Consider the following 21,397-nt stretch of genomic DNA (forward strand, 5'->3'; position numbering starts at 1 on the left):
ACAGTTTGAAAGAGAGATGGCCATGTCTCTCTACAAAATCACCATATGAACTGCATGCTCTTGCATATCGAATAAGCTGGGAAATGTATACCCCATAAGCAGGTGACAGTGGAATATTACTGATGAGGTGTGGAAAATTAATTATACTAAAGTTGAAATCATCTCTCTTGTCATATAGCCTAGTAGAAAGGTGACCATTAGAGTCAAATTCAAGCAAAATGTCCAGATATGAAGCAGAAGAGGCCGTTTCTGTAGTTTCTTTAATTTCCAATTCTCGAGGATAAATCATAGCGAGATATTTACTGAATTCAGAGTTATTCAATGAAATAAAATCGTCTATGTTTCTAAATGTATGGTTGAAAGTTCGAGCTATAGAGACCATTCTCTGCTTGATAAGGTTCTGGATAAATTCTGCCTCGTATGAGAACAGAAATAAGTCGGCAAGTAAGGGAGCACAGTTAGTGCCCATGGGAATTCCTATACACTGTTGGAAAAAGATACCATAAGTTTATTTTCTGAAACTTTCAGAGTTCAGAATCCAGTGCGTCTCATGCTTGTACGTGATGAAGATATGCAGTTCACTGGTACCAGACATTCTGCGTTGGCCAAGTACAAAGTGGGTTGCAGTCATGATTGGCTTCTTAAAGCGATTGATGTGGAACTGGTAATGAATGGTGGTTGCACAGAGACACAGTCAATCCTTGTAAGATATTGTTTCACTGTTCTGAACAGTAGAACAACAGCACTTAACAGTCCGATGCTTCTTCTGATTTTTGTCATCAAAATATTGATAACTTTAAGTTAAAACTGTATTTGCAAAAAATATCAAACGTTGTTTTTATATGCCAAACGAGGACATGATGATGGCGACGACGACAATGATGATGATGATGATGATGATGATGATGATGATGATGACAACAGTGGTGGTGGTGGTGACGGCGATGATGAAATCAGAACACTGAAAGTGATGAATAGTGTGGAGAAAACTTGTAACTAGCCTAGTCTTGGTGACATGCTTCATAATTATCATTACCACTTCCACAGCTCGCTGGAAAAGCTCTGATGCAGTTAGTACACTCCTACAAGTTCCCCGCCTTCAAAATGACATCAAAAGTATGCAAGACCAACATCTCATCCTGTAATCCGATGAGGGGTGCAGGTACACCAAAAGGTGTCGCTGTCATTGAAATGGTCATGGACCACTTGCTAGAAAACTGGGAATCGCCCCAGAGAAGGTTTGTTGTGTAATTTAATCATTTAAACATGTCAACCTAGTTATAAACAAGTCCTAATTTTTGAGCATAGTATATTCTTATATATCCTGTAAGGATGCATTCATAAACACGTCAGGGGCGGTAGACTTGAAAAGGTCTCTGATGTTTTCAAATGCTTCCCCCAACAAACTCAAATCGCGTTCAAATTCCCTTCTATTATGTTATTATTTTGAAATTCACCCTCAAAATAAAACTGACCTATTTTTGCAACGGACAGATTTTTGGGATGTGTGTGTTTGTGTTTGTTTTGTTGTGTAGGGGTGTATTGTGTGGTATGTGTTTTTCAGGGAAGTAGAGCGCTGGTTTACATATTTTGTCTTACAAGAAAACCTCATCTTGTAAAACAGTAAAAAAGAACGGCAATCACATAAAAAATGTTTGGAATCAGGGTGACTTCCCTCACCTGTCAGGAAAAGTAAAGCTAATCAAAATAATTCTATAAAATGGACTTCAGCTATACCTTTGGCTAATTTTTCACTACTTTTTTTCTGTGTATCGACTGCAGTTTCTAGTTCCACTCCTCACACCAAGCTAGAATAACAATGGTCTACTTGGTACGATTTTCTGCATGTTTTTGAAGACCGTGATCATTGTTAATTTCGACAGAGAATTCTAGTCCCGACTTGAATTCAAATTGAAACACTAATAATGCTGACTAAACCCCGTTGATATTTTCAAATACCCCGTCAATTCACCTTCCAGACGTTTTGTAAATGCAACCTTATGGCTTATGACGAACCAAGTATTTTTTAATATCGAAATCTATGAGTAGAATGGTGAAATGCTTTATAGGATTATCTTACCAGCTAATAATTTCTTGAAATGTCATGTTCCTGTTTTGCATAAGTAAATAAATGTACGGGTAAAAAACCTGTCATTCATACATACACACACACATACATACAGACATACATACCTTGCACAGACATGACGGAAAGAGGGGAGAATAACTGACTAAGTGAATGAATGAATGAATGCATTAATGCAGTCCATTTTATTTCATTTTACAGATTCGGGATATTAATTTGCACAAAGAGGGAGATCTCAATAATTTAGGTCAGGAGGTTTCAGACATAGGGAACTTCAGAAGATGTTTGGATAATTGTCTAAAATCTAGTGATTTCCACCAGCGGAGAAAGGAGATTGACATTTTCAACAGGTATTTCATACCAGGCTGGCTGTGTTCACATCTATTTTTATCCATAATTTCGGAAACATACCCTTTATAGTTCTTGGTGATACCGTATCATTTAAATATTTATAGCTGAATATAAGTTTGTTATATGTGATTAAGTTGTTGATTAACGGTGTTCAGAACTTTGAGATCGTTTAACAATTTGCCAATTCCTTTAAATAACATTGCGAAACTCAATGCTACATCAGTCGCCATTACATAGCAATTCAAGATGCCATCTTTATAATTTTTGAAACTCTACATGACATTTTCAGTACCAATCGTTGGAAGAAAAGGGGTTTAGCTATTATACCGACAAAAAGAGAGATGGGAATACAAATACCCTTTTTGAATCAGGTAATGAATCTGTTGCTTTTTTAATGAAGTACTATTTTGGTACTACTTTACAGCCAAATTCGAAGACGTTAGATGACTCCGTCATAAAACAGATTCATCGTTTATATGCATGATTTCTCGTTAAATAATACCAACTGAAACTTTCTCGGTAAATTCTACGAAAAGATGTATGGTATAGCTTAATGTGAAGACATGTACAAACTTTTCCGGTGATTGTGACGCTAAAAACCAAATAATCGAGATGAACTTGCTGAACTCATGGCGAATCTAAGCCATTCGAAGAGCAAAGTAAAGAAAAGCAGCAGAGTGCATGTTTTTTTAATTGTTGCTGCTATATATACCATGCCTAGGCTCAGTATCGACCTAGCAGATCTCACAAATCGACAAGACGGTGCATTCTGGGTAAAGTCTGAAAATGATCTCAACCGCATGATTACACGAGTAGGAAACATCACGGAAATTATTTAAAGTTAAAGCCGCAGGTTTAGCTCAAGTGAATGTTGCACCACAATACGTAAAATCACATACCATCATTTAGCTAAATTGTGTTTTCACTGCAAATAGGTATTTTCTTGAACATATGAAGTACTTTAATAGGTTACAGTATACGGTAGTTTTTGAGTCGTTATCCTATCCTCAATTATGGCAACACCATGGAAACACCAACTTTTTTATATTTGAAACCCGTCATGGGGTTCCTAACCTTTGCACTTATGAGTTTCATCCACTCCTATCCAATCAGGCTACAGCTCTGGTACATATCTATCTAGACGGTTCTGTGTTGATAACACATGGTGGAATAGAGACATGGGCCAGGGTTTGTACACCAAAACACAACAGATTGCCAGTCGTATTCTGTGCATACCAATAGTGCGAATCCACATCAACGAGACCAGCACGGACAAAATACCAAATTCGGTACTAACAGCTGCATCATCGGGAACAGATTTGTTCGGAGGTGCAGTTAAAGTAAGGCGATTTTAATACAAATGATTAAGAAAACTATTATATAGAAATGAAAAACGCGAATAATAATAGGTCTGATGCTCAATAATAAGCAGGTGAAATCAAAAATGCCATCATTTAGATGGCAAATGTTACCATGGAAACCGTTTTGGCTGCCCGAATTGCAACTTTCTTCAAATCATAATAAAGGAACCTGAATATTCATCAAACTTGCATCAAAAAGGAATTTAATGTTTCTGATTTGAAATATGGCATCCACTTTGTGAATGTATGTTTCCATGGCATCTGATTTGTGCCATCGAAATTACACTTTTCTTAAATTGACAATTTCTTAAAGGGGAAGTTCACCAAGGATGATTTTACCCTGGAAAAGCTATTTTCGCCATTTATAACTCGCAAGATTTTTTACAAAAACCGATAGAAATAGTACAGGAAGTTGCCCATGTAATTTGAATCATGGAAAAAAGCGCCAAACTTGGAGCTTGCATAATGTGATATGGAAGGGACCATTTTCCCATGGGTATGGCATCGTCCACTCACCTATGCTTAAACCAGGCTGTGCGTATTTACATAACTTTTGTTTATACTGAGTATCCTTGCATAGACGATGATTCACTTATAATAAACTGTCCACTGTCAGATTTTGTGTTGCTGTTTACTATTGTGTTACTGTGAGTGGACAATGTGGGGGCCATATCCGTCAGGAAATGGTCCCTTCCATATCACATTATGCAAACTCCAAGCTTGGAGCTTTTTTCCCATGATTCAAATTACATGGCAACTTCCTGTACTATTTTTATCGTTTTTTTGTAAAAAATCTTGCGAGTTATAAATGGCGAAATTAGTTTTTCCTGGGTAAATGGCCACAAAGCTAGCACATATGAGAAAATCTTCCTTGGTGAACTTCCCCTTTCAGATAATATTAATAGTGTGAATATTCATAAATCTCACCGTTCAGAGGTATTTAAATTTGTAAATAAAAAAATGGTATCTAGTTTATCGTTTGTATTACATGGTGGCCATCAAAATTATACAAATATTTCTAATTTTATTAGTTAAGTGCAAATATTTTTCAAAACAGAGCGGGAGTTTTACATTCATGAAAATGGTATACTCACATGTAAATATAATGCTTTTACAAAATTTGTCAAAATTGCCGATTATTATTAAATGGTGTGTGGATTGTTTGTGAAGCAGGAGCTTTTGATTTTAAGTGATGGAGACAGAGAGGGCTGCTCTATTTCTTCAAACTTTATTACTACAGCTACGATGTACTACTGTTACAATAACGAAATGTATGAAGGGGGATAAGTGACAATCAGTTCAAGTGGTGAGCGATGAACTCTGAGTATACGCATACACTGTGTTGCATACATACACTTACACATACGCTATACATATACTAAAGTGAAGGATTAATTCAGGCTGTGATATAGCCGGTTTTGGCGGGCTAGAATAGTCGTGTGTTTGATTTTGATTGTTTAAAGATGAATCACGTCAGAAAAAAATGCAAATATGTGTAAACAAAGGCTATTGGAAGGAACTGACAAGATGACAATGTATCTTAATTTTCAAGGAAATTAGTAAGTAGCTATCTCTGCTTAACGTTTCTAAACAAATGGCAATAACAGATATTCAAAGATACTTTATGAAATGGGTTGTTCCATATAAAGTTGCCAATCTTGTGACGTCGGAAGACGCTACCTTAGGTTGGCCTCCAAACATTATCTCAATTTTCTTTTTCATGGCACTTTTGCAGGTGGCTTGCGAGACTCTGATGAAAAGACTTGAGCAATTTATCAACGAGAATCCTAAAGGATCATGGGAAGACTGGGTAAGGTAGAGTTTTCTCCGAACATACCAACAGCTATAATTATAGTGGTTGAGGTCAGGTATATAGTTATCAAACTTTGTGGTGTTATTTTCCAGGCTACAGTTTTTGTTCTTACTTTTTATTACATGCATTAGGTAAACGCTGCATACATGAATAGGATCAGTCTGTCTGCATCAGGATTTTTCAAGTAAGTGTCATTGCCATTGCGCAAAGACTGCATGTATCCGAGGAAAACACCTGATGGTGGACCGTTAATATGTTCATAACCCTGAAAGTCCACATAAAAAAAGTTATGGGAATTATACGTTTAATACATTTCCTGGAGAATCCTTTGGTATAGGTGTATATAGACTGTACTGTCTGATTGTGTATGTTTAAAAATGCTATGTGCATTAATTAGCTGTAGCCATCTCACAGCAAAACGATGAATCAAAATAGAAAAATGCAGAACTTGCTAATCAAACACAACTGTAATTTTGTAAAAAGCAATTGAGATCTGTACCACTCTTCAACTATGTGGCGAGCACTGCAACCTTTTTCAACTGACTACCTCTAAAGCCGCCTTAATTATAAAAAAGTAAGCTTCATGAAATTTGTGAAAGACCAACAGAATAACGAGAATCCCAACATTAACTAAAATGTCATCTCAATAATCTACTAATAAAAGTTCGAATTGTAACAGTATGTGACTTAAATGTTCCTAGGTATCCTGGTGATATATTTTACAATTGGGACAATCCAAAGGAAGGTCGAGGTGGGTATTACTCTAGTTACGGCACAGCCTGCTGTGAAGTGGAGTTAGACTGTCTGACAGGAGATCACCAGTTGAGGCGAACCGACATAGTCATGGATGCTGGAGAAAGTCTGAACCCCGCTTTGGATATCGGACAGGTAAATTTCACCCATCCTTAAACATAACACTATAATGCCAACATAGTTCTAACTACCTTCGTCGCATTGGGTGAGCTTAGTGTAGAAACATTTAGCACATTAGGCATTTCGGCATTTTGCAAGACCCTTAAAATCTTTGAAATTAGAAAATGAAACAAATATCCATCACGGAGAGTATTCATTAAATAATTGCAGAATGCGTAAGAAACACAATCTATTTTGTCGATGTCAAGATCTTCCTTGAGGTAAATTGTTTAGTCATTTAATTAGATGACAAAACGCAGATAGGTCAGATAATCTACGCAGTGCACAAAAACACGTGAAACACATAGACGTGTAGTATGCGCCTCGAAAATGAAAAACTTAAGCTTTTGTCAAATTTTCTCTAAGCAAATTTTAAACCATCCTCTTTCGAAATCAAGAATTAAAATCAGGGTCATAGTTCAAATTTTTGGCACAAGAGAAACAAATTGCCCAAAATTTACCTATATATGGAAATCAAAATTGCCGCTGTCCCTGTGTTAACACTGTGGAGAAAAATACAATTTTCGGTTTTCCAAAAACTAACAAGGTAGAAGATATTCTTACACCAAGAGCTTTAAAATGAGTCCTCATAGGTGGTTGATCAGAAAAGAAATGTAAAAGTTACAGAGTCCGAATATCTGTCCCCGAGGCGCATTCTACCTCATGTTTTAGAGTGATCTTTCGAAATCATCAAACGTCTAATTGCGTTGACTCGAACTAGTCTGCTAGAGTCAGTTACCGGTACTTAATAATTTAAACATGTCTTCTCAGATTGAAGGAGGTTTTCTACAGGGCTATGGCTTGTATGTATGTGAAGAGCTGCGCTACTCCACTGACGGCAAGCTGTTGACAAAAGGTCCAGGGATGTACAGAATCCCTAGGGTTGATGACATTCCAAGTCAGCTTAATGTAACTTTGTTGAAAGCTGCACCGTGTGAAGTTGGACTTTATTCAGCTAAGGTAGGAACTGATGGTTACAATGGAATTTTATGAAATCAAGTAGTCGAAGTGGTTCTTAAGATTTAAGATTTCTGACTAAGCAAGAACATCAACGGTAATTCAGGTAATATTTTCTCGTATTTATTCTGTACAAATATATATTATCCAATAGTTGGGTGGTGAATAAAGAGGGAACGATTGCCAGTTTCTTTATCTGTTGTCAAATGTTACATAATTTTTTTGTTTCTGGACCCGTGATTTACCTACCACCCGTTATGTTACTCTTCTCAAAATATTCCTCAATTTTTCCTTTCCTGTTTTTTATCAAAACTGGTAAAACAGGGCGTAGGGGAACCGCCAGTTCATCTAAGTTTTGCAGTTTTCCTTGCAATAAAGGATGCTATCGGATCAGCTCGGGCCGATGCTGGACTCAGTGGGCCTTTCCGATTGGACAGCCCAGCAACGCCAGAACGAATAAGACTGGCGTGTGCTGATGACTTCATTCAGAAGGTGAGTCGGCGCAGATTTGCTGATTTGTTGATCTGATGCGGAACTTCTCGAAAATCAAAGATATTTTGCAGCACGTTATATTTCATGAACGTGTTCTTTGCGTCACCACAACATCTGTGTCGCATTCAGCAGAATCAAACTGCATTTTACCTGATCATAAAGTTTGCTCATTTCCTGGTACAATTAGTAATTGCACGTAAGGCTCATGTACTCGCATCAATACTTTCGCCGATAGCTGATTACATAAATCACTTCAAGTTATTGCATGACTAGATGTGCAGTTTTGTGTTTGCGATAATCGTATATATGTAGTGGGTTAAGATTCGAGTGTAGCTTCTTGTCGATACTTTCAGTAAATTTTGGTGCATACTATGCATATTGTGTCTATATTGTACTAAACTAACATTGGAAGTCATGTAAAGTCCATGCCAGAAATTTGAAAAGATACTTGTTGCGACCAACAGTAGGTGTTGTATATCGATATTTACACACAACACAGAATTCTCTACGCCTATTATATAGTTTCAGGGATTATATTCTTTATTTTTTTCCGATATGCTATGAATTTCTTCCGATACTCCGTCCGATTTCCTCTTATTAATCAAACAAGTTGTATGGCTTATTTGGGTATATTATGTTAGTAAGAACAGCAACGTGACCTTTACGCTGGTGTAGTTCATCATGCGAACATTTTTTTGAAAACTGTCGTTTCGTGCCAATCAGATCCCATAAGGTCATACAGTTCCGACGTGTTTAATAAGACCTTAAAAAGTTCAGATCATTTTATTCTAGAAATATTTTCGAGGATGTAGTAACACTTAGGAGAGGAGAAAACTGTGAGATCGGATCTCTGATCTCTTTCATAGTTGGTCTTTAAGCTTCAAGACACAGTAGATTCTACCAAGCCGCGGCATTCTTGTTCAATACTTCTTTTGAGATCATCTAACGTAACGCCCTTTTCATCATGTACACATATAACATTGTTTCTACGATGTTTAAACTTACTGCAACAAGACGTATTTCATTGAAGCAGCTAAAAATGAAAAAATCTAATTACAAAATATATATTTTGCCCACAACCAATCCGAAGTGGGAGCTTTGAAGATTTGTATATCTACGAAATTGAGTGTGAAATTTTTATAACTGTTCCCATTATCCAATTTTTGGTCAAAACATATTCACTAAAACGCCAGCCACATTGATTTCATATTGAGGTCCAGATTCTGAGGAATGACTGTTTTTTCTATTTTGAGTAAATAATGATTACTTTTGCTCATGTATATTTTTGTGCCTACGGTAAAAGTCGACACAACTCCTGTTTCCGTTATTTTCACGTGTTTCTACACGCCATTCACCCATTCAATTTTGAAATTGTCTTTCACTTTTACTAGTAACACGATTGGAACTAATTTGGGATAATTGGATTTTCATATTTTTCAAATTTCTCAAAAGTGTTAGGTGCCATAGAGCCGAATGTTGCAATATCGCAAATTACTCATAAAAACAAGTGTGTAATATGAAAAGAAAAGCAGATGAGATTACATTTGCAAATTAAATCGACATTACTTCACCATCCAACTATCCAAAATAGTTCCAATCGTCTTTAGTTTTCTTTGAATCGATTACCTCGATTATGGATTTCACCATATTCGTCACCTTTAAAAGTACCATATACGACACCCGGTGCAATCATAGTCTTACTTTGACTTTTGTTTTGTGATTTACAGGGATCATCGCCATATACTGGCCCGAAGTTTTTTGTGAGACCATAGGGTGCTTTGGTTGAGAGAGGTTCGCGTGAATGCCACGTGCACAGTATAACAACGTGAATGAGTACCAGTAATGTCGTTATCTGGTAACAGTTTACATTTTGATAACCTCCATAGGTGGTTGCACCCGAGATCAAAGATTATTTCTGAGTTGAAGTGAATGATCATAAATATTTAACCTTGCCTATACGTATCAATAAGTTGCTTATTCCGTATAGAAAATTGGATCCTTTGAATTGTGCCAGTTTTCAAATTTGTTTGCTTGAACGTTCTAATCCTCTCAAAGAAAATGTAATACACTTCAAAAAATTGTATCTCCTCTATGTAAACTTTACCATGTTCATGATATTTAGTACAAACACAGATTTGGGGACTTTATAATTGGAAATAAAATAATATTCAGCTGGCAGAGTTTCACAGAATAAGTAAGATGTAAAAACAAGCAGTTGAATTAAATTCAGCAGACGTGATCAGAGGATATTGAAGAAGGCTGTCAAATTTAATATCATGGTTATTACTAATAATCGTGAAGATATTGAAGATAATTTTATCCTTTAACATTTATAAGAAATGAGTAGTATCAAAGAGCTGAGTCTCAGAAAGTTGTTATTTTGCTAAAAGACATATATGCATTTTTGGTGATTTAGAAAAAAAATATTTGGATATGTATACATTTTCTGCGGAAAATAAAGAATGTGCAAAGAAAAAATCTGTGCGCGTGTAGTTTTTCCTTTCAAAAAAAAAAACAGATTGTAGATTTTCAAAAGGGCAAACCTATGCTTAGAAAATGGCACATGCTGCTTATAATTCAAAAAATTTAACACCATTTAACAATTTTAGTGAAAACTGGTTCTGGAGATTGTTACATTTTAAGGGCCTTCAACAAGAATTGGAATAACACTGTTCATGGTTTCATGTTTGTTACTAAATATAGCTGTACACACGCGACACCGGACATTGCTGCTAAAAATGCAGACAAATTTTATCATTATTGCATGTGTAACTGTTTTTGCAGCTTGCACTCTTGAGTCATGAACATGTCTTTTAGAATTCATTGTTACACTAGCAGTCGCCAGCTAAGATATATTTTCATCATTCTTGCATGCATAATTTTCAAAAATATATTCTAAAAATGCAGACAAATATTTATTTTTGCATATTAATGGAAAACAATGACGTCAACTGTGAACAGCTCTATATACGGATGGAAATATCAAGGTTTTATTGCTAGGTATATCAAAATCTTGTCTTGGCAGCCTGATACTCACTGAAATAAGAGTTGGTGGGAGATAGTAGTCGAACTAACTACCAGTACGCGCAGACGATGGTATATATACTTAATTCTAGTTCAGACTTGGAATCATTTGTCAACATAAGATTGTGTAGTTCACACGTTTTTCGTTTTTCTTCATGTCTGCTTTTGTATTCTCAAAGAGTTACTTGATATCTCATAGAATTTATCTGTAGCATGTCCTGTGATATCTATCATGTACATATCTGCCCACGTCATGTAGTATATCATATCCATAATCACAATCACCGATTAGACAAATATTATTCAAACATACATGTAAAAGTGCATATGCTCAGACAGTTTGTACTCTAAAGCCACGCTTTTTATTTGAAAATCAATTTCAATGTCATTATTTTAATTTCTAATTATATTAAATATTTTCAGACAAAAAAAGATTTACAACATTTTTTGCTTTTTCTCTGAATTGAGCTCCCCTATTCTGAGCGTTTTAGAACATACTTTGTTCACACAGCTACATGTAGTTATGACATAACAACATAAATGTACTCTGATATACTTTATATGACAGTGTACATCACTAAGTATTGATTGTACTAAGTTTGAAGACAGCATCGATCGATTATCAGAAAAATTTTTGATACATGTGCTCTCTGTTAAATCAATTTTAAGTGGGTTGTAATGACTGATCTATTAACTATGATGAGCTTTCCTCTTGTCTTCAATCATGGTTTCAGAGACTCATGGTGAAAATTGCAGATCCTGAGCACACAGCATAGACCACATTTTGCTAGATTTATATATGTACCAAAGATAACGTCTTAGAGTAGAGCAACACAATGTAATAAACATACTACTGGTAGTTCTACTCTAAAGCCTGCTTACATCAAAAAGAAATAAAAAGTGAACTGTTTTTTTCAATATTCAGAATCTGTGGGGAGAAAATATTTTTTGCAGAAAAAACAACAGGTGCACAGAGATTTATAAGAAATGCATCAAAAGTAAAATCCTAACAATATGTCCCATCTGCAATATTGTGTAAGAAAAATATCTGCTTAAAATCTCCTCTTAAAAGTACATTTTCAACTGCACAGCTGCAGTCTAGAACCATGAATTTTTTTACTGCCAAGGTATATGCAAAGTTTTTTGAGTTGTTGAATTCAGCTCTAGTCCATGATAGTACTAGTACTGTGAAAGAGGAACAAGTAAATTATACAGCATTTTACTGTTGCATTTCCAATGAAAATAATTAAGCTAATTAATCTCTGTTTCAGAGCAAAATATATGAGCATTACTCAAATTGTTTTTAATTAATAATCAATATGAACTGCATATATCCAGGAAAGAAAGCAACAGTCATTTTTAGAGGATATATCACATTGCTGAAAAACGTAAATGTAAAGCTAATCCTCTTCAAAATTTACAAAAGAGTAAAATTTTTGACAAAAATGCACCACATCATACACATGTAATCTCTGATTGATTCTCATATATCTATAACTCCTCATACTTCCGTGCCAATGTGATTGAAGCTAGGTTGCTTTCATGTGTGTTCATCAGAAGGAGGCTTAGATGCTGTATCTCAAGAAACATGTGAATATTAAAGGTGCATTATTAACATGGTAAATCAATTACCATGTCACCATGAAAAAAAACAAAATCTGTGGAAACACATTCATTTGCCAACCATTTCAAAACCAAAATCAAGAAAGTAGCACTGCTATGAATGTGTACACATACATGTAGTTTTGGGTGAGGACACCTTAAAATCCTTTTTGTTATTGTTTATTTAACACACACAAATGGCAACAATGGGCTTCTGCAACTAATGAACACCAAATTAAACTGTCTAACCCCTCTCTCTATTCCAACATGTCACTCTAACAAGATTGCTGGACATGTTGGGCTCTTCACAAATATACATGTACAGAGAAGTTTACTTTTCAAGCCCTTTCACTGCCTTCTTTTGATACATCTCTGATATCCTCTATGGCAATGTTGGACTTCTACAAAGAATAGTCGGGGTCAAAGGTAATAGTTGGGGTCAAAGGTAATAATTAATTCACTAATTGTCTCCCGTATCCCTACTTGTTAAGGTGTTCCCTGTACAAATACATAGTTCAATATCAACTGCTAAAAAAAGAAGCACACCAGACTCCTGACAGTCACACAGATGTTGCATTTTTAAATTATGCCGTCGATAAACTCCATGAAAGACAGCAAATGGTAATCATTCATCTTCCAGAGACACTGCATAGTGTAAAAACTATTGGGGAAAGTTACACTGTGACTTTCAGACATCCTTAAAAGTTTTCACGAGACTGAATTTTTATATAGGTTGAACCAAGGACAAGTGTACACACCAGGGTCTGATCAAAAGTTGAGTTGATCGATTGTAGATGCTATCTCCACTGGATGTCGATTGGTTGGAGCAGCGATAGTTGTAAATCAGATATTTGCAAAACCTGCAACAGAAATTTAGGACAAAGAAGAAAGCAATTTGAATGGTCACATTTACCATATCACAAAGCATTTCTCACTGTTCAGCCTTTTATGTATTAATTTGAAGTTGGAAAATTCTCAGTTTATTATACACGAAAAACAAAAAATGATCTTTGGTGTGGAATCACAACTACCGGTATTAAGTTCACATTTACAGTATTTTGGAGTAAAAAGTGACTCTGAGAATGAGGCTAAATGTTTAATTCAGGTTTCCATCGATTGCATACAGCATTTGATACGGATACATCTTGCAACTTGTGTTGCTTAGTTAGTAGTCTCTCTGCTCCACCTTTGCTTGTGGTTGATATGGTCCAAAATCTTTTAAAAACACTCCTGTATGCAGTGCATGTACTGTATCTACAGCAAGATTGAAGATCTGTAGACACAGGTAACATTGTCCATTCATCATTAGTAATGTACAGCGTGATTGATGAGATTAGGGGCAGAAAGCCATGTCAATGGTTCAAAGGTCGATGACTTCTAACCATCGCTTCTCATTCCCACTGCAAAGATTTCTGTGGCTAGTGTATATATTTGTAACAAATAATTAATCTTTGAAGTTGGTCAGGGGGACTGTTGACCTCACGATAAAATATACACATTAACTACTTACCTTTTGGTCTGTGTACTCAAATTTAGCTTCTTTCCCATTGGCTGTCACTGTTGTTGGCCTCACTGGGACACTAAAAACTCTCACAAAGCCAAGGTCAAGATTATCTCTCTCTTTACCATTGTACGCAGCGTGGAGTATTCTGGACACTAGACTATTTGTATTGGCATTGAACTCAACATAAAGATAGTCACCCCTTTCAAATGTACCTGTTAAAATATGATATTAGATGACATAGAGGTAAATTTTTACAATATCTGTATGACAGTGGTGTACAACTCAACCCAAGATATCAATTATGATACGAGATCATATATATATATATATATATATATATATATATAAATATATATATATATATATATATATATATATATATATATATATATATATATATATAATTGTATACAATACCAGCAAAGTGCTGTAGAAATTTGGGACTCAGAATATCTGTCCCTTGGCACATTCTCGATGTCTTACATTAAGCACAATTTCTGACTGCATCAAGTGGGCTTAATCAATAATTGAGTGGTCACTGGTGTAAATATCTGTGAAGTAAAACCTTACATGAATATTCTGGTGGCGGAGTTTTTGCAGTTGACAGACAAACAGAAAGACAGACAGACAGATATACAAACAGACAGACTTAAAACACATATGAGTGAACGGACACTGCTCAGCTTCCACTGCTACATACACGCATATCTATGCATAAACTGAGTGGAAAAAGAAGTCATATTTCAAAGTTGCACACACCCATGCTTTCTCCGTCGTCCCAGTAAAGATCTCCGTCTGCCAGTCCCTTGGCGCACAACGCAACGGTCAGTGTAAACTTGTTCTGACGGCTAGCCACGGTGGTGGTGCTGGGAAATTGCCCTGGTATCACATAACCCCCTTGAATGTGAAGGTTGATTTTGTCCATTGGCGTCAGCAGGTTGATATGCTTGCCAGTCTCTGGAAGTCTTTCACCCTAATGAGTGAGAGAAAATGAAAGCCAACTTCAATAATAGTGATCAACTGTTGAAAGAATACATGTACATTATTGGCATGTGCATATCCAGGTATGTACATGTACCGGTACATGTATGGGTAGCTCAAACCTCCAACTGGGACCACAGTCTTTGATTTCCAGTTGTCTCAGAAAGCACTCTGGCACCAGTCCTGGTTCAGCCTCTAACTTCGAGGAGAGGGGGGAGCAGGGGAGGAGGCAGGAGAGCCGGGAGATTGAATTTTCTATTTTCTAAAAAACAAGAAATTACAACCTTCCTCTACTCCACAACATTCAACATTAGTTCAAATTAGCAGTATACCAGTAAAGTATTAAAAATATTTATGGGCCTGAATATCTATCCGGAGGCGTGTTCTAGCTTAAAAGAAAAAAATGTACAGCTGCTAAATTTTGGACCAGCTTGACCAGAGGTGCACTCGGCAACCTGGAAACACAGATAAGAGTTCACACTCACCGTGAAATAGTCATACCAACTGTGATTTGTGAAGTAGCCTGTCACCTCAACTTGACCTTCCTCTAAAACAGGAGTGATGAGCAACGCTGGTCCCCATAGAAACTGTCGATCCACAGCCAGCGCTTGGGGATCATTTGGAAATCTGAAATGCAAACAGTTTTTGAACTTGAATGAAGAATGAATACATAGTGCTCAAGGATGCCTGTGGAGCTGCTGGGTATGAATGGAATCTTTAAAGTTAGTTGAGAACAGTAAATAATTGCCAACATACGATTGGAGGACACATTATCAAACAAGCCTGACAGTTCGGTCCCAAAATATCAAAGTATCCCTATCAGAATATTTGCAAAAAGTTAACGCACAAGTATTTGAAAGTCGAGAAACTTTTGATGGCAATTATCAGTTTTCTGTACATTCAGGGGAGCTCGGTGAACTTAGTACATACAACGTTGAAAAATCACTGTATACATACACTCATGTGCCTAGCTCAGAGTACCGGTACATATCACACTGTTGGGGGTAGCATTAATATAGTGTTCATTTATCTGTTTTTTTACAGCCTTGTCAATACTTGGGAAATTTGTGACATCATCACTCCGATCATTACTGTTAATGTATCTGATTACCAAGTATTGTGCCCCCCCCCCCCCCCCCCCCCCCCCGATGTTTTCTAAATCAACAAATTCATTGGCACTGCAAAATCTACATAATAATAGCAATAATGTACCACCTCCCAGCCCTTAATGGGCACAAGCAAACTTCCAAGCTTACTCAAAGAACAACGGCCTTGCAACAGTGCTTCCATTGACATGACTTTTGTGGAACAGAGTGTAGAGGTACGGCAGTAGAGAGTATCTCAACAACAGAGCTTTCCTTGTGGAATCTTGCATTTCTGGACTAAACGCTGTGGGATCTTGATCCTGTTGAAACGAAAACAAACTAGTGAAAAACCGTTCAAATCCATCCATGAAACAGAAAATATATCTTGCAAAACATCAGGAGTCAGGTTCGAAAATGCAGCTTGTACAGTTTATTAGTATCAAATACAGCTACTTCTGAATAGCATGGGGCACAGTTGAAATAGGAATGATCTATGAACTCTATGGGAATCACATGCATGAAGTACAAATGGGAACATCCATTTAGAGGGTGTTCAAAAACACGTTTGGGAATGCATGTATGGATTACTCCTGTACACATTTTCAAATAGTTTTGATTGTTTACCTTTCCTTCTAATTTTGGGTTTCATCTTAAACTGTCTTATGAAAGTCAACAAAGTTTGCATCATCCAAATATGAAGTACGATAGAAAGAAATGCATTTAGTACACCATGAATAATTAAACAGTGCAACAATGCAAAGCAATATGCTTTTGAGAGCTGTCAAAATTGGTGACATGTCAGAACATACCAGATTGTATCGCTGTCTTGTGGTACACATATTTTTCATATCAATGAAGATTTGAATGAGACAAGTTTAAAATATGACTCTTTGTCCTATGGTGTGGAAATGCACAAACCTTGCATTTATAATCTGTGCCTTCGTAATTCAAAGAGTTGTGGTTCCTAGAGAATGGATAGAAAGCTCCAAGCTGGTGCCATCGCTGACACAGCGGCTCCGATGCATTGAAGTGGAAGCCACAGATATCTGCACCGACCAGGGGGATGCCAAACAGATTGAAAGTCAAAATGCCTGTAATTGGAGAGAAAAAGACAGTGACAATATGCTGGTAAGGCCAGCTGTAAACACAACAATCTCCTTACCAAATGAGGTGCAGAAAAAGCAACCGTCTACGACATGACTGAAGCATGCTGGGCCCTCGTGAACACTTCCACAAATCAGCATAATTCTTTTATGGGAGGGGCCCCCTAAGGAAACCATACCATTTTCATATGACGACTGCACCAACTGAACCTCAGGTGCTACATGTATCAATGTTAAATAACTTTCGTCAATTTTTTCTTGCCGAGCTTTGAACTTTGTTAGTTCACAGAATATCTAAAGATGGGCTAATAAATTCTGAGGATTTAAGTCACTGAAAATCTCAGTCCCTCATGGCTGACAAATGCACAAAACTTTAGATATCCCATTGGTTTTGAGGCAGGGTATGACAAGAGCAATGTCAGTATTCACATTTCATTGCATTGTCTTTGTCACATCTACATTGTATCAAGTAAAAAAAGGACAAAAAATGTACCTGGTATGGAATAATACAAATCCTTCCAAAGGCTGTGATTGTCTCCAAGCCAATGTCCTCCATAGCGACCACTACTAGGGTAAGTTGACCTCGATATTATGAATGGCCTCTTTTCTGGTGTAATGCTTGTTATAGTCCTGTAGGAATACACAAAGCCCAAAATCAATTATCGGTGATATTGTAAATCAATTTTGTTTTCTGTCGTATATCCTAGGGTTGGCTTGTTTCTGTCTGGGGAAGTATTGTTCATTGACCCACTTACATTCTTCACGTTCTAGTTTATTCCCACAACAAATAAATGAAAGTACAATATCAACAACAACAACAACAACATCAACAACAAAAAAACACCATACATACAGTGGAAAGTACAATAAACAGCAAAGTATGTGGGTAAGAGGTTGGAAAATAGTTGTGATCCAACTAATCCAGTCCAACCTCGCAAGTAATAATTTCCGTGAAATAAAAGTATACATAGCTGCTGATGAACTTAGTAGAGTCAACAAATACAATTCCTAGAAATCAGAGAAATTGAACAGAAGACACTGAAGACAAAATGATATAAGAAAATACAATATTAGTATTGTGACAGAAGAAGATTACCGGTGTGTAGCATTCATTTCTGAGAGACCGTACAGGCTGTGGACATTATAGTGGAGGGAAGCGTGTTGGCTGGCAGATGCACAGATAGTCTCAGCATTTAGCTTACCACCGACAACATCTGCAGGGAAAAGAAAACATTGAATGGTTACTACACAGTAGTTCATCAAGTCTGGTGATCATTTCTGGTTTTTTGTCTACTGATCATATATTCCAATTTCTTTTCTTAACATCCATTATATTCAATTATAAAAACACACCATTACATCCTTGCGACCAATATCAACAATTTCAAGTGATGCTTCGTAACCATATATTCTGTTTTACATCACAAACATTTGGGGGTTTTTCCGCTGCAGATCTTTAAGGTAATGGTTAATAAGCTAGACCCCCGCAAATTATACATTTTCGGAAAGCCTAGCTTATTTCGTTACCATAGTGTCACCATTGTTTACATAACTATCATGTGACAGGTAATTTGCATAACCTTTCAAAAATCGGTTTCCCTATGTTTTGTTTCAATGCTTTGAGATATAAGGCTGAAATTTGTGTGAGTGCATGCTGTCTTTGGAATCTTTCAAAGTATATACCAGAATTTTTTTAAACCTAAAACAATTGTTATGCCAGAGAACTTCCAGAGCGGTGAATTTAACACTAGTTGATTTCTTTAAAATTGTGCTCCAAAAACAAAGTAAGATATAAAAATTCAGAGACACGCTTTGGAAGAGCGTTATGACAGCTTGCATTCTAGCAAGTTTGCGTCAGATATTTTGAAGTATTGAGACAAAACATGGGGAAAACCAATTTTTGAAAGGTTATGCAAATTACTTGTCACGTGATAATTAATGTATAAACAATGATGACACTGTGGTTACCACAATGTTCCCATATATCTTGGCTTTCAGAAAATATATAATTTACAGGGGTTCTGAGCTTAGTAATCGACAGAAAATTGTAACATTCGAAAGATCCATTTCTTGTCTTGAAACCTTAAATGATTGATCCATGGCAAGACAGTTATTTGATCTTCATACTGCTTGAAGTGTTTATTAATTTAACTTAATTGTAAACAAAATTTAAATGTTCTGAAAGATTTGACATATATAACAGTGACACATGTGTGCAGTTCTTAATGGAATGTTAGTGTCAGTTATTTTTGTACAGTTCTGTTTTATACAGAACTGTGTTATGCACTATTGTCGCATATTTTTGCATTTAATTTCTTTTACATTTTATTTCCTCATGAGCAGAAAAAAATGGTTGATGCGGCAGGTCTGAATTGACGCTCGCAAGGATGAGACACAAACTTTTTATTTTTCTTAGCCTAACGTGTGTTCTGCTTATCATGTACATGTTGATTTCAGGATCAAATGAAGAGGGCCACTGAAATCAATTATTTATCGAATGAGACATCAAAATTTTAATAACACCATAGTTATGAATTTAAATACTTGACAGACCTGGGGTATATGGCGGATTCTCATATTTGTTGTCAGGGCAACCAGTCCAGGAGCCATTAAGGAAGTTCACTGGTTCATTCATATCCTGTGGGCAAACAATGCTGATTGTGAATTTCTGAGAGCATCTATAGAAAGGATGTTTTTAATTGAAACTTTGTAAAGTACAAATAATGATGTACATTGAAATCTAAATGAAATAATTTGACGATCAACTTACAATCCACAGACCATCAAATGGGACTCTTTGATGCCATTGTGTAAACAGGCTTGTCCACCATTCTTGGGTTTGAGGTGCTGTGAAATCCGGGAAAACAGTTTGGTTTGTCCATACCTGTGATTGGAATGAACATTGAAAGAAATTTGTATCAGACAATGGTGAGATGCTCTTTGTGTTCAGATAACAGAGTTTATTGAAATTGTCATTTTTTAAATTTTTTCGTTCCATGATCCAAATTCAAAAGCTTATCACTCATTGTTTACAATTGCGATGTGAGTGTCATATAAATTAGTTTGAGCATATTTGTATTTTATGTGCTTTCATGAAATCGTATCATACATTTTCATGCCTCTGTCAAACGTTAATGTAGCCTAACAGTTCTCGCGGGTGCCAAGTTTGAACATGGAATTTTTCTGCCAGCAACTTTGAACAATTGGAAATAAAATATGTTCTGATGGTAATTCATTACTTTACATGATCAATGATACTAATGTGGCCAGGGATTCTAGAGCTAAATTTGCCTTTCTGGAAATACAAGTATGGGTAACCTTTAAAAACCAAAATTGGCAACTAAATAAACGCGACACATGTATAGGGTAAGAAAGTCCACCTAGTGAGCATTATTTTGGGATGATATGAATAGGAAGTAAAAAAATTTATACATATATACACTTTCCTTGATAATTTGATTTGTTATTTATCATGTTTTCAGATTGGTACATAATTGATATTTGCATCTTTTTCCTGACACATGTTCTTAAAAATATATTCTTTCATCTAAGTATCTAAAGACCGACTTATCTGTATTTCAAAGATAAATGAATTAGTTTCAACATGCCACAATTTCCCGATGTTGCAAATTTCAAACATGAATTCAAATACACATTGCATGTTACTGAATGATCACAATTAATAATTATCTTTATGGAGAAATACTTTTCACCCATAGACAAGCTAACTTCAACCTTTCTATGTTTTATCACAATAACATTGTAATTTCCAAGGTGACTTGACCAAGCATACTGCCTGGCAGCCATTTAAATATAAATTTACATTTATCAATGGGAGATAACACCTGGTAAAAACTGTTTAATTGATCACATACCTGACCAACTAATTCCAAACCATTCATTTTGATGAAGACATCCATCTTTTTACCAAGATCATATGGTTCATATGTTCCGGGAGTTTCTGCATTACTGATTCCGGGATCCTGGTGGCACAATGACAGAAACATTTTGTTGGTTGGGCAAAATACACAACACAGATGGTAAAATGGCAAAGTACCATACCAAAGTAAGCATGGCCACAACCAATTCATTTGCTTATAATATCCGTGTTTCTTAACATATGTGT

General features: G+C 36.1%; 1 protein-coding gene and 1 pseudogene across 1 annotated transcript in view; one reads left to right on the top strand and one right to left on the bottom strand.

Annotated features, from left to right (window-relative positions):
• The window catches only part of LOC139151058 (xanthine dehydrogenase/oxidase-like), a 111,972-nt pseudogene extending 101,522 nt beyond the window's left edge, over positions 1–10,450 (top strand).
• An 885-nt stretch (positions 10,451–11,335) lies between these two features.
• The window catches only part of LOC139151057 (lysosomal alpha-glucosidase-like), a 32,311-nt gene continuing 22,249 nt past the window's right edge, over positions 11,336–21,397 (bottom strand). Inside the window, exons 8-18 of the mRNA XM_070723584.1 lie at positions 21,147–21,254; positions 20,042–20,155; positions 19,825–19,909; positions 18,368–18,485; positions 17,765–17,901; positions 17,087–17,259; positions 16,340–16,488; positions 15,569–15,710; positions 14,862–15,075; positions 14,109–14,314; positions 11,336–13,458 (exon numbers count right to left, since the gene is read on the bottom strand). Coding sequence (XP_070579685.1) covers positions 13,396–13,458; positions 14,109–14,314; positions 14,862–15,075; positions 15,569–15,710; positions 16,340–16,488; positions 17,087–17,259; positions 17,765–17,901; positions 18,368–18,485; positions 19,825–19,909; positions 20,042–20,155; positions 21,147–21,254 — 1,509 coding nt within the window. The 3' untranslated portion in view covers positions 11,336–13,395. The remainder of the gene's footprint in view (positions 13,459–14,108; positions 14,315–14,861; positions 15,076–15,568; positions 15,711–16,339; positions 16,489–17,086; positions 17,260–17,764; positions 17,902–18,367; positions 18,486–19,824; positions 19,910–20,041; positions 20,156–21,146; positions 21,255–21,397) is intronic.

This window comes from Ptychodera flava, chromosome 15 (assembly GCF_041260155.1).
Source record: "Ptychodera flava strain L36383 chromosome 15, AS_Pfla_20210202, whole genome shotgun sequence".
Classification (NCBI taxonomy): Eukaryota; Metazoa; Hemichordata; class Enteropneusta; family Ptychoderidae; genus Ptychodera; species Ptychodera flava.